Here is a 13,345-nt window from a genome sequence, read left to right as displayed (position 1 = left end):
TTTCCTGAATTAAACTTAAGCCCATTATCCAAAGTGAGGCACCACAAGAGCAGAAAAATGGGCTCCACTTGTACTCGCCATCAAATTGGTACTAACTGATCAACACTAGGGTGACCACATGGCAGAAATATTCTCTAGGGATTAGGGGGATGGGGGGTAAATCCACAACTAAAGGACACGGGGAGCACTGTAGAGGGGGAAGGGCATGCCTTTAACCCACACTTGGGTGAGTCAAAGACATAAAGTGTAGCCATAATGTTTGTACCCTCACAATACCCTGGAATGCTGAAATAAAAAAAAAAAAAAAGAATGTAAGTCCTAAATTCTTACACTTACACTTTTAGACTTTCCTTTTCTGTCAACAAGGCTTTCATTGAGGATTCAACTGCAGCGAGGTGTTCCTGAAAATCTTTAAGGAGACAATATTGGATTTCTCTATTTTGCTTTAAAGTATTAAGTGCCTGAAGCAGATTGTCCAAGTGGTGTGCTGAATATCTTGTATTGTAGAAAACTGAGGCACTTGTTTCTGTTTGCTTGAGACATTCAGTTTGTTCCAGTGGTTCAATGGCTGCTTTCTTTGCTTCCAACTGGGAACATAATTCCTAAAATCAAGTCATGCAAATCAGTAAATATGCACTCACTCATTCACTCATTAATTCATTCATTTCCTTTTCTTTCGTTTTCCCCATCAGATAACACATTCTATACCAAGATTTTAAAATATTTCATTTGCACACAGAGAAACTAAGGTCCTAACAATTTTTTTCCACTAATGTCAAAATCTAGATTGAAACTCATCATTAGTCCAACATTTAATATCAATTAGATCACTCTATTGTCTTAAAGCATTCTGCAAAGTCTAAAAAAAAGAGTCATCTTATTTTTATTATTTATATACATCACCTCTCTTTCTTATTTTAGATACATGGTTACTGTTACATAAACTTAGCTAAAACTGTGGGAGCATTTATAGTTTCACTTTTTAAAACATGGCCTGTATTAGATGTTTACATTACTTTACATACGTAGAAGTACATAAATACATAAACATAGCTATGTAAACACAGCTGTGAAAACAAAGAAAAAGGACCCCCATCACATTACCATTAGGAAAAATGAAAGGAATTTGTCAGAATCAAGAGAATACATCTGACTAAGAAATGATGACAAGTTAAAATCTCCAAATTCTGTTACTAAGTTTTTAGAAACTTGGTGAAAGAGAAAGAAAACTAATGTTCATTAAACTCTTCTACTTTTTAAATAGAAAGATTTATACAACTTACTGATTAGTACATAATTATATAGTTACCAGATTGATCACCAGGCAAAGGTTAAATAAGACTTTTCACTCTGTGCAAGCAAGTTTTTTGTAATTAAAATATATTGTATTGCACTGGATAAATGATGCAATCATGTTGTCAGTGTTTTTCATGTTTCCATACCTCTATCTCTTTTAATTGTTCATTTCTTAACATAATATCTAATTCTAAAGGTTGATTTTGCAGCTCATTGACTTTCTGCTCATCTTCAGTGTTTTTCATGCTTTCTTGAACATCAAGAGAAAGTTGTTTTGACATAACCATTTCCACAGCTGAATTCTGAAAATATAAAAGGATTAATTGCTGAATAGTCTACTTTCCAAATAAATAATTTTTATTTTTCTTGATGAAAAAAATTCCAGTTTCTTCTATTTGCTTGGATTAAAGACTTTTAAAAAGTATAGTTGGCCACTACCAAAAATGATTTTTCCAAACAATAATTAATGCCTATGTTGGTAGCCCCCCCAAAATTAAACCTTTCTGACAAGATAGTACAGGATCTAGCATTGCTCAATTGTATACTGAGGCATAATCTATGGAAACAATTTATAGAAGGAAAATGGATATGAAAAAAACAAAAGTTCTAAAGTTTATACTTATATTCACTATGACATAGAGGGCAGGGCAAACAGTAGGCATTCATCATTATCTATTGGTAGTTTAAAATAAGTGGATAGATGGAGGAAACACCAAGATTTCATGATATTAAGAATAAATTATGCCTTAAACCAATCAGTAAGAAGAATTTAAACCTGGGTAGGGACAAGTTACACATAGGGTAATTTGACCTTTTCTGAAAGCTGTTATAACCTGCGGTTCTCAACAGGACACATAGGGAGTCAAGGTGTCTACATTCACTTATTCATTCTTTCAACAAATACATGTACTAGGCACCACGCCAGTAATTTTAAAAGATGTCCATTATCTTGCTAAAGTATTAGTTTTTATTTTCTAGTTACTTCATAAATGAAAAACCATTTAATTTTGCCATATACTTTCATGTCAGTAGAATCTTTGAGATATCTAATCTGTAAATAAAACGTTCCCACATCCCCAAACAATGTAGAAAATTGTTGTCTTAAAAATACTGCCTAGATAGTAATATAAAATGTTAATAGGGGAAACTGGATGCAGGGGTATAAGGAAATTTTTTATATTATCTTTGCAACTGTTCTGTAAATGTCAAACTATTCTAAAATTAAAAGTTTATTTCAATAAAACAAATACTGTTTAGAGCTTCACCAATTTTAACTGGTAAGAGAATTCAGCTTCCCAGGGTTACTGGTATTGAAGTACTTAATTGGCACTTAGCATAAGTCACTTCCTTCCAAAAGGTTGCAAATGACTGAAATAATTTTGTAAACTTCCTCCAGTTCTGACAATTTGCTCATGTAACTATGGTAAAATCTGTATTGAGGGCAGCGTCTCAAGGGGAAAGATCCAGGGAAGGAAAGGAAAGAGGTGTCACACTCCAGATTTCATGGGCCAGTGGGCGCTTTCTGCCTATGAGCTGTGGTCAGATGGGGTAGACGCCTGCCTCCTTTCCCCGTGCTGGTTACTATTTCTTAAAGGATTCCCACAAATCCACCTGGGGTGCAAGAGACCTGAGCTAAAGGTTCAGGTACTACACCTTACAAAAGTCTTATCAATTATTAATCATCTACGAACAATTCAGAGCCCTTGGTCTCTCTTACCCGGTGACCGAATGCCTGAGGACTACGAATACGCAGGAAAGCAACAGTAACATTTCTAATGATTGCCTTTAGTGGTCAGAAAAACCTGAAACCACGCCAAAATACCGTTTACCAATCCCCAAAGCCATGTTCCTAAGTTGGCAGAAAAGCCAACAGAATCCCTCAAACGAACATTTCAAATGCAAAAGGTAACATTCCTTCGCCCCCGCCAACGAGGTTAAAACACGGATTCCAGGTCCTGATTGGCTCCTGGAATGATGACTTCACAACAGGCATCCTTTGCTCACCACCCTCTGCTATGCCTTATTGTGATTTTGCAAGCCTATTTGAAACATTGTATTTTAAAATATAAAATATTTCAAAAGTACATAGAAGAACAAAATATCACAGAGACTCATCACCAATAGCACAGATTTAAGTGATTTAATTTTCTGTATTAAAAAAATAATTTAAAGCCCAACCTCCATCCCTTTCCATCTCTTCCTCCCTGGAACCAATCACTATTCTAAAGTCCACAAATAACATGTTTTTATATTTTTACTACATTTACTAGCATTCATATGGTGTTGTTTTATGTGTTTTTAATTCTTATAGAAATTAGAAGAATGGATATATCACGTTATAGTTTGTTTTTCTCCACTCAGCAGTAGGGCTGGGAGGTTTATCCACGTTAATAGATAGAAACTTAGTACCGTCATTTTAGCTTTGTATGCTGTTCTGCTGAATGAATGAACATGACTTATGTATCTGTTAGACTACCCTGGACCGTAACACTTTCCAACTTTTCCTATTATAGGTACTGCTGTTATACACACCCTCGTATGAGTCCTCTTACCCACACGTGTGGATTTCTTTAGGATATTTGCCTACAACTGAAATTACTGGTCCTAGAATATACGTCTTTTGATTCTCAATAGATAGTTATTGACTTGTTCTCCAAACTGAATTACAGTTTATATTCCCACCACTGTGGCAAAAAGAGTTCCTATTTTCCCAACTCCTCTCTAATATTGGTGCTAACAGACTTTAATTTCTGCCAACGTAATGGGCATGGAATTGATATTATTATTGTTTTAATGGTATTTTCCTGACAGCAAGACAGAGCTACTCTCCATATGCTCATTGGCTGTGAGTCCTGCCTTCTGTGAACTGCTTTTGTGTACCTATTGTCCATTTTTTATTGCATTGTTTGTGATTTCTAGCATTCTTTTGTATTCTAGATGCCAATCTTTTAACACTTATATATACTGTAATTATCTTTCAGTAGACTGTCTTTAAACTCTGTGTGTGGTATCTTTTGTTGAATAAGAATTTAACATTTCAGTGTAGTCAAATTTATCAATCTTTTCCTGTTCTGGCTTGTGCTTTTAGGGCCTGTTTAAGAAAGTCTTCTACACCCCCAAATCACAAAAATATTCTTTTATATTCTCTTGTAAACATTTCAAAAATTTTTTAAGTCAGCTGTTTCACCACCGCTTGTTGGAGTTTGGGTTTTCAGGCTCTTTCTGGGCTAAAGAGTTCTTTCCAGCCTACCTTATAGTAAGTGGAGAGTCCAGCATCACTTTCTACTGGTACCCAAAGATCCAAGAGGAGCTTAAAGCTGTGACTTGAGCAATGATGGACCTGTCACAAAAGCTTAACCCAACCTTGATCCAAGAAGTTTCTCATAAGAAAACTGAAGAAAATTCCCAGGACAATTCAGAGGCTTCTCATCCCATCTGCTCAGAAATGTTAATAAAGAACCTTAGTGGCCAGACGCAGTGTTGCGCCTATAATCCTTTCACTTTGGGAGGACAAGTTGAGAGGATTACTTCAAGCCAGGAGTTTAAGATCAGCCTGGACAGCACGGCAAGACCCTATCTCTAAAGAAATTTTAAAAAAATTAGCCAGGTGTGGTGGTGTACACCCATAGTTCTAGACACTTGGGAGGCTGAGCCAGGAGGATGGCTTGAGCCCAGGAGTTTGAGGTTGCAGTGAGCTATGACAATGCCACTGTACTCTAGTCTAAGCAACAGAGTAAGACCCTGTCTCAAAAAAATAAAAATAAAGAACCTTAGTAACTTCATTCTCAACTTTGGTACAAAATTCCCTTCCCCTCTACCAGAAGTTCATCCCAATGGCAGAATAGAAGAGAAAAGATCTTCCAGGAGATCAGAGATGGCTTGCCTTACAGGAGAAAAGGAGTAAGGACTTTGTTACCTGTGCAGAACGAAAGGATGGTAAAATTGATACCTCTTACTCAATAGATTTTTCTCAGCTTAAAGGAAAACTAATAATGTGCTTAAGGGAGTTCAGAATGAATCAAGAAATGGACCATTCAAATGTGGCCACAGTTACTGCATTTATCATGGACAGGACCCTTCTGAGAATGTTAGATTAGGGGATTATGACACAGAGCCAATTTAGCCATAATGCTTATTCTTGTACTTTTCTTTCTTGCTGGTAAGTTTATGAAGCAGGCTGAGAAAGCTACTCTATGCTAGGATAAACTATATGCCAATATTTTTTCATGTAATTGAATAATTAAGTTAATTAACTCTTTATGTAATGACTATTTTTTGGTTTATTTAAGTTCCATGTGGTTATTTTCCAAGTCTATCCTTTTTTTCTCAAAGTCCTTTATTCTTTCCTTATGATCTCCATTTCTTCTTTTATATCACTAATCATTTTAAACATGTTGTTGTATAGTATCTTTCAGATTGCTGCATTATCTCACTTCCTTAGTGTATTAATTTCTCTCATTTGATGGGACGAGTACTCTTCCTTGTGGTAGAGCATTCCTTTGTGCTACTTATTTATTTACTTACTTGTTCTTACTAACTCTTTGTTACCAAACTTTTTTATTCTCATGCAGGACTTTTTCCTGTCAGTTAGAGAAAGGAGCTTCCTAGTCCCTTCTCTGACTTAGAAGTGCTCTCCCCAAAGGTACAAGCTTTTCCAGGGCCTCTGTCTATTACGGAGTATCCACCAAAACAAGGCCTCTCATGATCCCTTATAAACTCTAAACCCCTTGGCATCTGATTTTTTCCTTTCCCCACTGTTGCTGGAATTTCTCTTCTTAAAAAAACAAAACAAAACTATAATTAGCATAAATTCAAGACAAAGTATAACTTTTAAACAGTGTATGAAAGTTTACATATTGAGCCTCCAAGCATAAGTGAAATTTTCAAAGTTAATAATAAACTTAAGTGGAAAATTATCATTCTATCAAAAGCATGGTTGGGTCAAACTGCCAATTATTTTTTTTTTTTAAATGTTGCTTTTTTTCCAACCACTTATCTTTCCTTTGATTTTGGCCTGTTTGAAAAACAACAGAAGGTGAGAGTAAGAATATCATCAACTCTTATTAAGAGCAGGACCATGACATGTTCATCTTTTATCCCTTAATTCACAAAGCAAACATTTTATTTTAACAATTAGCTTTTCACAAGATGGTGCCCAAGACAAGGAAGAAACCTCCTGCCCTTTCTAAGCCAATGTCAAAGCGAAGGCTTTAAAAGCCAAAAAGGCAGTGTTGAAAGGCGTCTACAGACACACATAAAAAACAGATCCCCACATCACCCACCTTCCATCAGCAAACATATCAGCACAGCAGAAAGAGGCAAGTTAATAACAGCTTCGATATCCCTTTTCCCATTCAGGGGCAATGGCCCATGGCTATGGTAACTTGTGACAGCCAGAAACCTAAATCTATCACTTGTAACCTGCCAACAGTGGGGCAGAGTATCATAGGAGCTCTAGAAGATACAGTTCCTTTTTCTCTAAAGCCTTCTACTGTAGAGCAGTGAAAAACAATTCTAAGCATGCATGTATCACTATCACAGACAAAACTAAAAGGCAGATCACCATAGCCTCAGAGGCTGCCTGTTTCTCTTCGTATAACATCTAGAATGTTGACGTGACCAACAAAACACAGCCAGCCACACCTACCTCTCAGGCCTCATCTCTGTCACTTTCCTCTGTCCTCTACATTCCAGCTACAGGGCACTTAATCAGTTTCTGAAAGTCATGCTCTCTACACCACAGGAGGAAAGAAAATACCCAGCCCTGAGCTCTGTTAGTTCCAACAGATGATTTAGTCTTAGTTCAAATTTTGCTTCCTGAGAGAAGCTCTCTGTGACCCTATAGTTTAGGTCAGATTCCTTTGTTAAAGGTTATTGTGAAACTGGGTTCCTTCCTTTAGTTCCTATAATTAGACTCTCATTCGTGTAATTAGTTGGTTAACGTATGAATCCCCAACTAGACTAGAAGCTCTATGAGAACAGAGACCATGTCTATGTCTGAATCCTCATTGCCCATTCAATAAATTTTTAGACAACGGATGTACAGATTCATTCAAACCAGAGAAAAAATAAGAGAAGTTTATTTAGTCTTCCACTGTCAGTAATTTGTGGGTTTTTGAATGGAGTGAAAAGAAATTGAGGACCTGTCAATCTAGCACTTGTTGACCAGGTATCTGTTAGGAATTACAGGAACAGGGTTTAATTGGGGATGAAAGAAAGTGGAGAAAGTTTGAAACAAAGGCTGGAATAACTCTAATTTATAGGATAAGTCATCTTATAAATCTTGGATTATGAAAAATATCTCTAGCCAGAAAGGGCAAAGTAGGACACTCTAGTTAACATGTGGCTCAACTCTGTGCTCCATTATAAATTTTCTTTTTTTTTTTTTACTAAGCTACCAGGGTAAACAAGACCAGAAACAGACATCATTTTTCCCAGGATTGAAAACTCTCCTACAAGCAGTTTCCTTCTCATTCTAGCTCTGACTCCACACTTTATTCCTGCCCACTTACACACAGCTGGAAGCCACCCGCATTTTGCCTATATGTGTGATCATCTACCTTCCAGGATTTATCTACAGATGCCTTCTTAACCATTAAATTATACATGCTCAGAACTTTTTGAAAAGAACAAAAAACAATTGAGAATTACTAACAATTATACCCAATGACAAGGAAATTAAAGAAGTAATTACAGACAAAAGGTTTTGAGTGTTTAAAAAAGCAATTATTTCATGTAGGTTGTCATATGGGAAGGATGGGACAGGGAAGATCATTCAATACCAGTTAAGCTGTAATGTTGCATTATAATTTCTTTAAAAAAATAATAAATTAGAAATGTATGAGTTTCCCTGTTTTTATTCTTTATCATTTCCCTTTATGGATTTCTAAAGTCCTGAGAGATTAAACAGTCCTCACTTTTCCTAATTTGTTACTTCACCTAACCTATATAGGAAGGGGGAGATGGAAGATAATTCTGCCTATTCATACTTGAAAACTCTAAGAAATCCACATCTATAAAAATATGCAGTTTGATATTGGATCATAAGCACCCATACCCTTCAGACCGAATTTGGCAACTCCTGCTGCCTCTAGGTCTGTCAATATTTCCAATATTAAAGAAAAGGTCAGCCAGGTGCAGTGGCTCACGCCTATAATCCTAGTACTCTGGAAGGCTGACGTGGGAGGATCGCTTGAGGCCAGGAGTTTGAGACCAGCCTGAGCAAGAGCAAGATCCCATCTCTACAAAAAATAGAAAAAATTAGCCGGGTATGGTGGTGCACACCAGTAGTCCCAGCAACTCGGGTGGCTGAGGCAGGGGGATCGCTTGAGCCCAGGAGTTTGAGGTTGCAAGTGAGCTATGATGATGCCACAGAACTCCAGCCTGGGCAACCAGAACAAGACCCTGTCTCAAAAAAAACAAAAAAAAACAAAAAGAGAAGAAAAGTTCAACCAAAGGTCCAGATCTAAAATTCCCCCTAAATTTCATTTAAAATAAAATTCTTGGCAATGCATTCAAATGTTATACATGCTATAATAGCAATTTTTGAAAATTGCAATCATGCTTTCAATAAAATTCTAAGATTAATAAAATTTATTAAAGATAAAGAAAAAATAAAAAATTTCCTAAAAATTTTTCTGGAGACTATTGAAGATAATCTGATAGAAGTCCCTCTAGATTTCAAAAAGATGTGTAGACTGAGCACTAATTAGATATGCTCTAATCTGTGACATTAAGCTGTGACAACTGTGACCCCACATTCTAGCAGAAAATAGGTCTCAATAAATGTTTTCAATGATTGAAGTGCTTATTTTCACTATCACAATAGTTTTAGATTAATTAGACTTATATTCAGTAAATTGTGCTTTTATGCGTTCTATGTATTCATTAAATTGAGACTCTTGCTTAAGTCACTTACACTAAGTTATAGCATTTGTTACATCATAACCTGTATTTTATTTGTCTAAGTGTATCTTTGATCTTTTACTGGTTATTGTTCAACCTTAAAATTGCTAATTGACCTTACATAGTCTAATGTTATATAATGTTACAAAGTCTAATATTACATAAAAGTAAACACATCCAGTACTTATAGTAAAGAAAATAAGAATCACAGATTCAGAAAAATATTCATGCTACTAAAGAATTTTTTTTAAAAAGTGTTGCTACAGAATTAAAACTAGTTTTCTGTAATCCAGACTTTTTTTCCTTTTGTGCAGCCCCTTAAACCAGAATAGGTTCAGAGAGACTCCTTAATTCAGACTTATGAAAATTATTTGAGGACTTAAGTCTCTCCATCTGCTCTGAAAAAAAATTATTTTAATGAAGTATTATAAATTATCAATAAACCAACATTCAAAGTAAAAGCTTAATAAATTAAAAAACCATTCTTATTAGATCATGATCTGTATATAGTTTTCAATGTATTCTACTGAATTTTGGGTTCAGTTAAAATGGGTCTGCAAAGTTAGTTTTAAAGTTACTAGGCTTATATAACTAAAACATGTGTACCCCTGCAATATTCTGAAATTAAAAAAGAAAAAAGTTATTAGGCAACTAACTCCCTTAAGCAAGGTCATGAGTTAGGACTGTGCCCTCTTATACAAGCTACCTCACAGAAAGCACTCTGGTACTTTTGCTTTTTTACTTCATCTGTTGTTATTTAAATACTGTTAAGAAAGTTTCTTTTACACTTACAACCTAGAGAGTCTCACCCACTAAGCCCTTAATCCTCTAGACATATTTCCTTATCTAACACTGTGGGATTGATAAGATTTTCTCATGGCCAGTGGAATGCTCTCTTGGTATTTAGCCTTATTTTATAGAATTCTAGAAAATTCTATCTGGTTCTTTTACTCTTTCATGCATTTCTGTTTTCCAGGAAGACAACAAAAGTACATGTTCTCTTCATTCCTGTTGATTGTGTACCCCATAAAAAGCTGATGAGAACTCACACCTGAATGGTTTAACCTTCACGACTGTCCCACTGGACCCCGGAAAGTGAGCGCTGCCTGCCAGGGACACTCTTTCAAATAAAGTTTACTAGATAGCTCTTTGTCTGCGCCTTTCCCATTTCAATCTGTAACCTATGAGAAAAATTCTTTAAGAGCCGCAGGAAAATGTACCCATTTAGTTGTTTACAATGAAAACAAAAAAACATTCTTCTCTCTCCCCGGGGAAAATGAGGAGCCTGAATGTTATCCTCACACTAAATGATCTGACAACATTTAAAAGTATATTTGCAGTATAGGGTTAACATCAGAGGAAAAAGAAGGGAAATGATCCTTTCAAAGTCTCTGATTTCACTATGAAATCAATCAAAAAAAAAAAAATTGGGCGCTTGGATTTTTTTTCCTGAGAAAATGGGTAAAGCACATTTTCTTTTCTTTTGCCTTTTCTAATTTGCCTTTGCGCTCTTGACCCAAGAAAGTGTATCTGATTACACATCACAGAGAATAATAAACCTAAATTGATGACTGACATTTTAACACACTGAACAGTAATATTTCACCACTGAAATCCTGGGCAGCTTTCTAAGGGCTCTTTTTACAAGTGGGCTTCGTAAATAGACAGTACATTGAGGATTTAATTATGAAATCAGAATGCTTGATTCACGACCCTCTTTTCAGAACCGAATACCTCTTCATTCTTGGACTGGATGTCTTAGAGAGTACAATCACAAGCACTTACCTTGTTTATTTCCCAGTCTTCCTCCAACTTTTCCACTGCACCTGATTCCTGAATAGACTCCTGAACATCAGAAGTGGTCTGCTTCTCTCCGTCTGGCAGCGTAAACTTTTCTTTCTTTTCTGTTGAGCATTCTGATTTGAGAATGCTTTTGAGATAATTTTCCATCTCCTGCTTAGCAGATTCGAGTCTGTTTTCCAAACCTTTTTGTTTACACTTAAGTGATTTTATATCATCCTTAATAATCTTCTGTCCTACTGAAGATGTATTTTGCTTGATGGATTTTGCTAAAGCTAAAATCTCCTTTAACATGCCATCTTGTACACTGAGTCTATTCTCTAGTTCCTATGAGTGGAGAAAAAATTGTTACAAAAAGCATCTCCAGTTGCCACAAGAGTTAATTGGCTTTTGTAAATTACAGAATATTTCTGCTTCAGGAGCAGAAAATATAAAATAAACTTATCAACTCATATCACATAGAAGAAACTTTGGGCAAAATTGAAACCAATATAGCATCCTAGAGCAAATAAAATTCTCAAACAGATTTTATAAGATACTAGAAAGTTTGCAACAAGTAATGCAGAAATCTCTCATAGCACAGTTCTTAGAACATAGGAAGCAATCAATAGATATTTGTTTAAAATATATTTTGTGCAAGATACAGCCTTTTCATACAAACAAAACACAAAATAATAAGTGCCTACTATGTGCAAAGTATTACAAAAGGAATAAAAGAATCATTTAGAATGTGCTCATGAATCTAGTGCTAATATTTAAAATTCAGACAGGGCACAGTGGCTCATGCCTGCAATCCCAGCACTTTGGGAGGTGAAGGTGAGAGGATGACTTGAGCCCAGGGGTTTGAGGTTGCAGTGAGCTATGACTGTACCACTGTACTCCAGCCTGGGTGACAGAGTGAGACCCTGTCTCTAAAAAATTTTTTTAAAACTTTTTTAAACATTAAAAAAAAAATTAAAAAGGGATGCAAACTTGTCTCAATGTCAGGCTACTCTGGAGGAGAAGTCTTGCTGGGTTCCCAGATCCCTAAATAGAAGAGATGAGAAATTTCCAAGCTCATGTCAGCAGTGCTATGCCGTGAGATTCACCCATGAATTTCCCAGTAAAGGAACTGTGAAAGTAGAGTAGAAAATGCTTTATTTTGTTTTCTTCTGAAGGACACCATTCAGGCCTGCTTATGTTGGCTGTGCAAACAGTAAGAGTCCAAGCAATGTGTTTGAGTACATAGGTAAAAGCCTAGAATCCTCACTGTATAAGGTTAGGTGTTGTGGGGTTGAGAGTGAGAATCTTAGAAGCTCTGATTTGTGGAGATTTATGGAGAGCTCTGATTTATTCTGTGAGTATGAAAATTAATTAGGTAGAAATTATATAACTTCTCTCCACCCACAATGAAGAATGCTAAATTAAAACATTTCCCCAGATCTTACTGTGTGAGATGCATCCTTAGACCACTCAGTATCCCCTGGAATCACTAAGTTGTCTCTAAAACAAAGACATCCCAGAGCTACAGGCTGGTCATGGGTAAAATTGTCCCTGAGGGCCCACTGAGTCAGAGTACCGCTCAACTCAAATTGCAAATGATTTTGGCCACTAAAGGAAAATGTTCCCATTTTTTACGACTGGTCAGAGTTTTAATTACCTAAGAGCCATCTGAATAGCACTTGAATTTCTAATAGAAGACACTGATTAGTCAAGGTGTAATTAATATTAATTTTTTTAAATGTCTATCATGTCTGGACATTGTTTAATACCTGTAGTTTCTGCAATTTTTCCTCAACTGCTGTTTGATCCACAGGCTTACTGGAAAAACTAACAAGTTCCTTGGAGAAATTGTCCAATGTGGTATTCAGGTCTGTGACGCAGACCTGGTATGAGTGGTGTTCTTGAACATGGCCTTCCAACTTTTGCACGGAATCCTAAAAATAAAGCCATCGATAATTTATGAAGTACTTCTCTCTGAATTTTTTCACCCAGAAAATAATTAAATGATTCATAAATTCTTGTTTACGAGTTTCATCTTGAAATAGGAATATAGCTATAAATCATCCAAAGTTCTCAAGTAAATATTTTAGGGTTTGAGATATTTCACTGCAAAATCTCTACTTTACCAAAAAAATGACTCTTATTGAAAACACATTTGTTTTTCCCATGCTTCTTTGCCTCTGTTTCCTTCATGAAGACTATTTGTCAAGATGTTCACAAAATGAAATGGCTACAAATTATATCATTAAATCACAAACACCCATAATAAAGAAGCTTCCTTAACTATCCTTTGTACTAAAACCAAGTACCCACATTTGGAAATGAGACCAACTGAGATCAAACTAACCCCAGATTCCTATCC

General features: G+C 35.8%; 1 protein-coding gene across 1 annotated transcript in view; it reads right to left on the bottom strand.

The window, feature by feature from the left end:
* SYNE2 (spectrin repeat containing, nuclear envelope 2) overlaps positions 1-13,345 on the bottom strand; it is a 295,242-nt gene that overhangs the window by 171,839 nt on the left and 110,058 nt on the right. The window contains exons 40-43 of the mRNA XM_012656034.1: positions 12,753-12,917; positions 10,987-11,328; positions 1,443-1,598; positions 337-602 (exon numbers count right to left, since the gene is read on the bottom strand). Of these exons, the coding sequence (XP_012511488.1) occupies positions 337-602; positions 1,443-1,598; positions 10,987-11,328; positions 12,753-12,917 (929 nt within the window). The remainder of the gene's footprint in view (positions 1-336; positions 603-1,442; positions 1,599-10,986; positions 11,329-12,752; positions 12,918-13,345) is intronic.

Source organism: Propithecus coquereli, unplaced genomic scaffold, assembly GCF_000956105.1.
Source record: "Propithecus coquereli isolate 6110/MARCELLA unplaced genomic scaffold, Pcoq_1.0 Scaffold5, whole genome shotgun sequence".
Classification (NCBI taxonomy): Eukaryota; Metazoa; Chordata; class Mammalia; order Primates; family Indriidae; genus Propithecus; species Propithecus coquereli.
The sequence above is the reverse complement of the archived record's forward strand: the minus strand, read 5'-3'. Positions and strand labels throughout refer to the sequence as shown.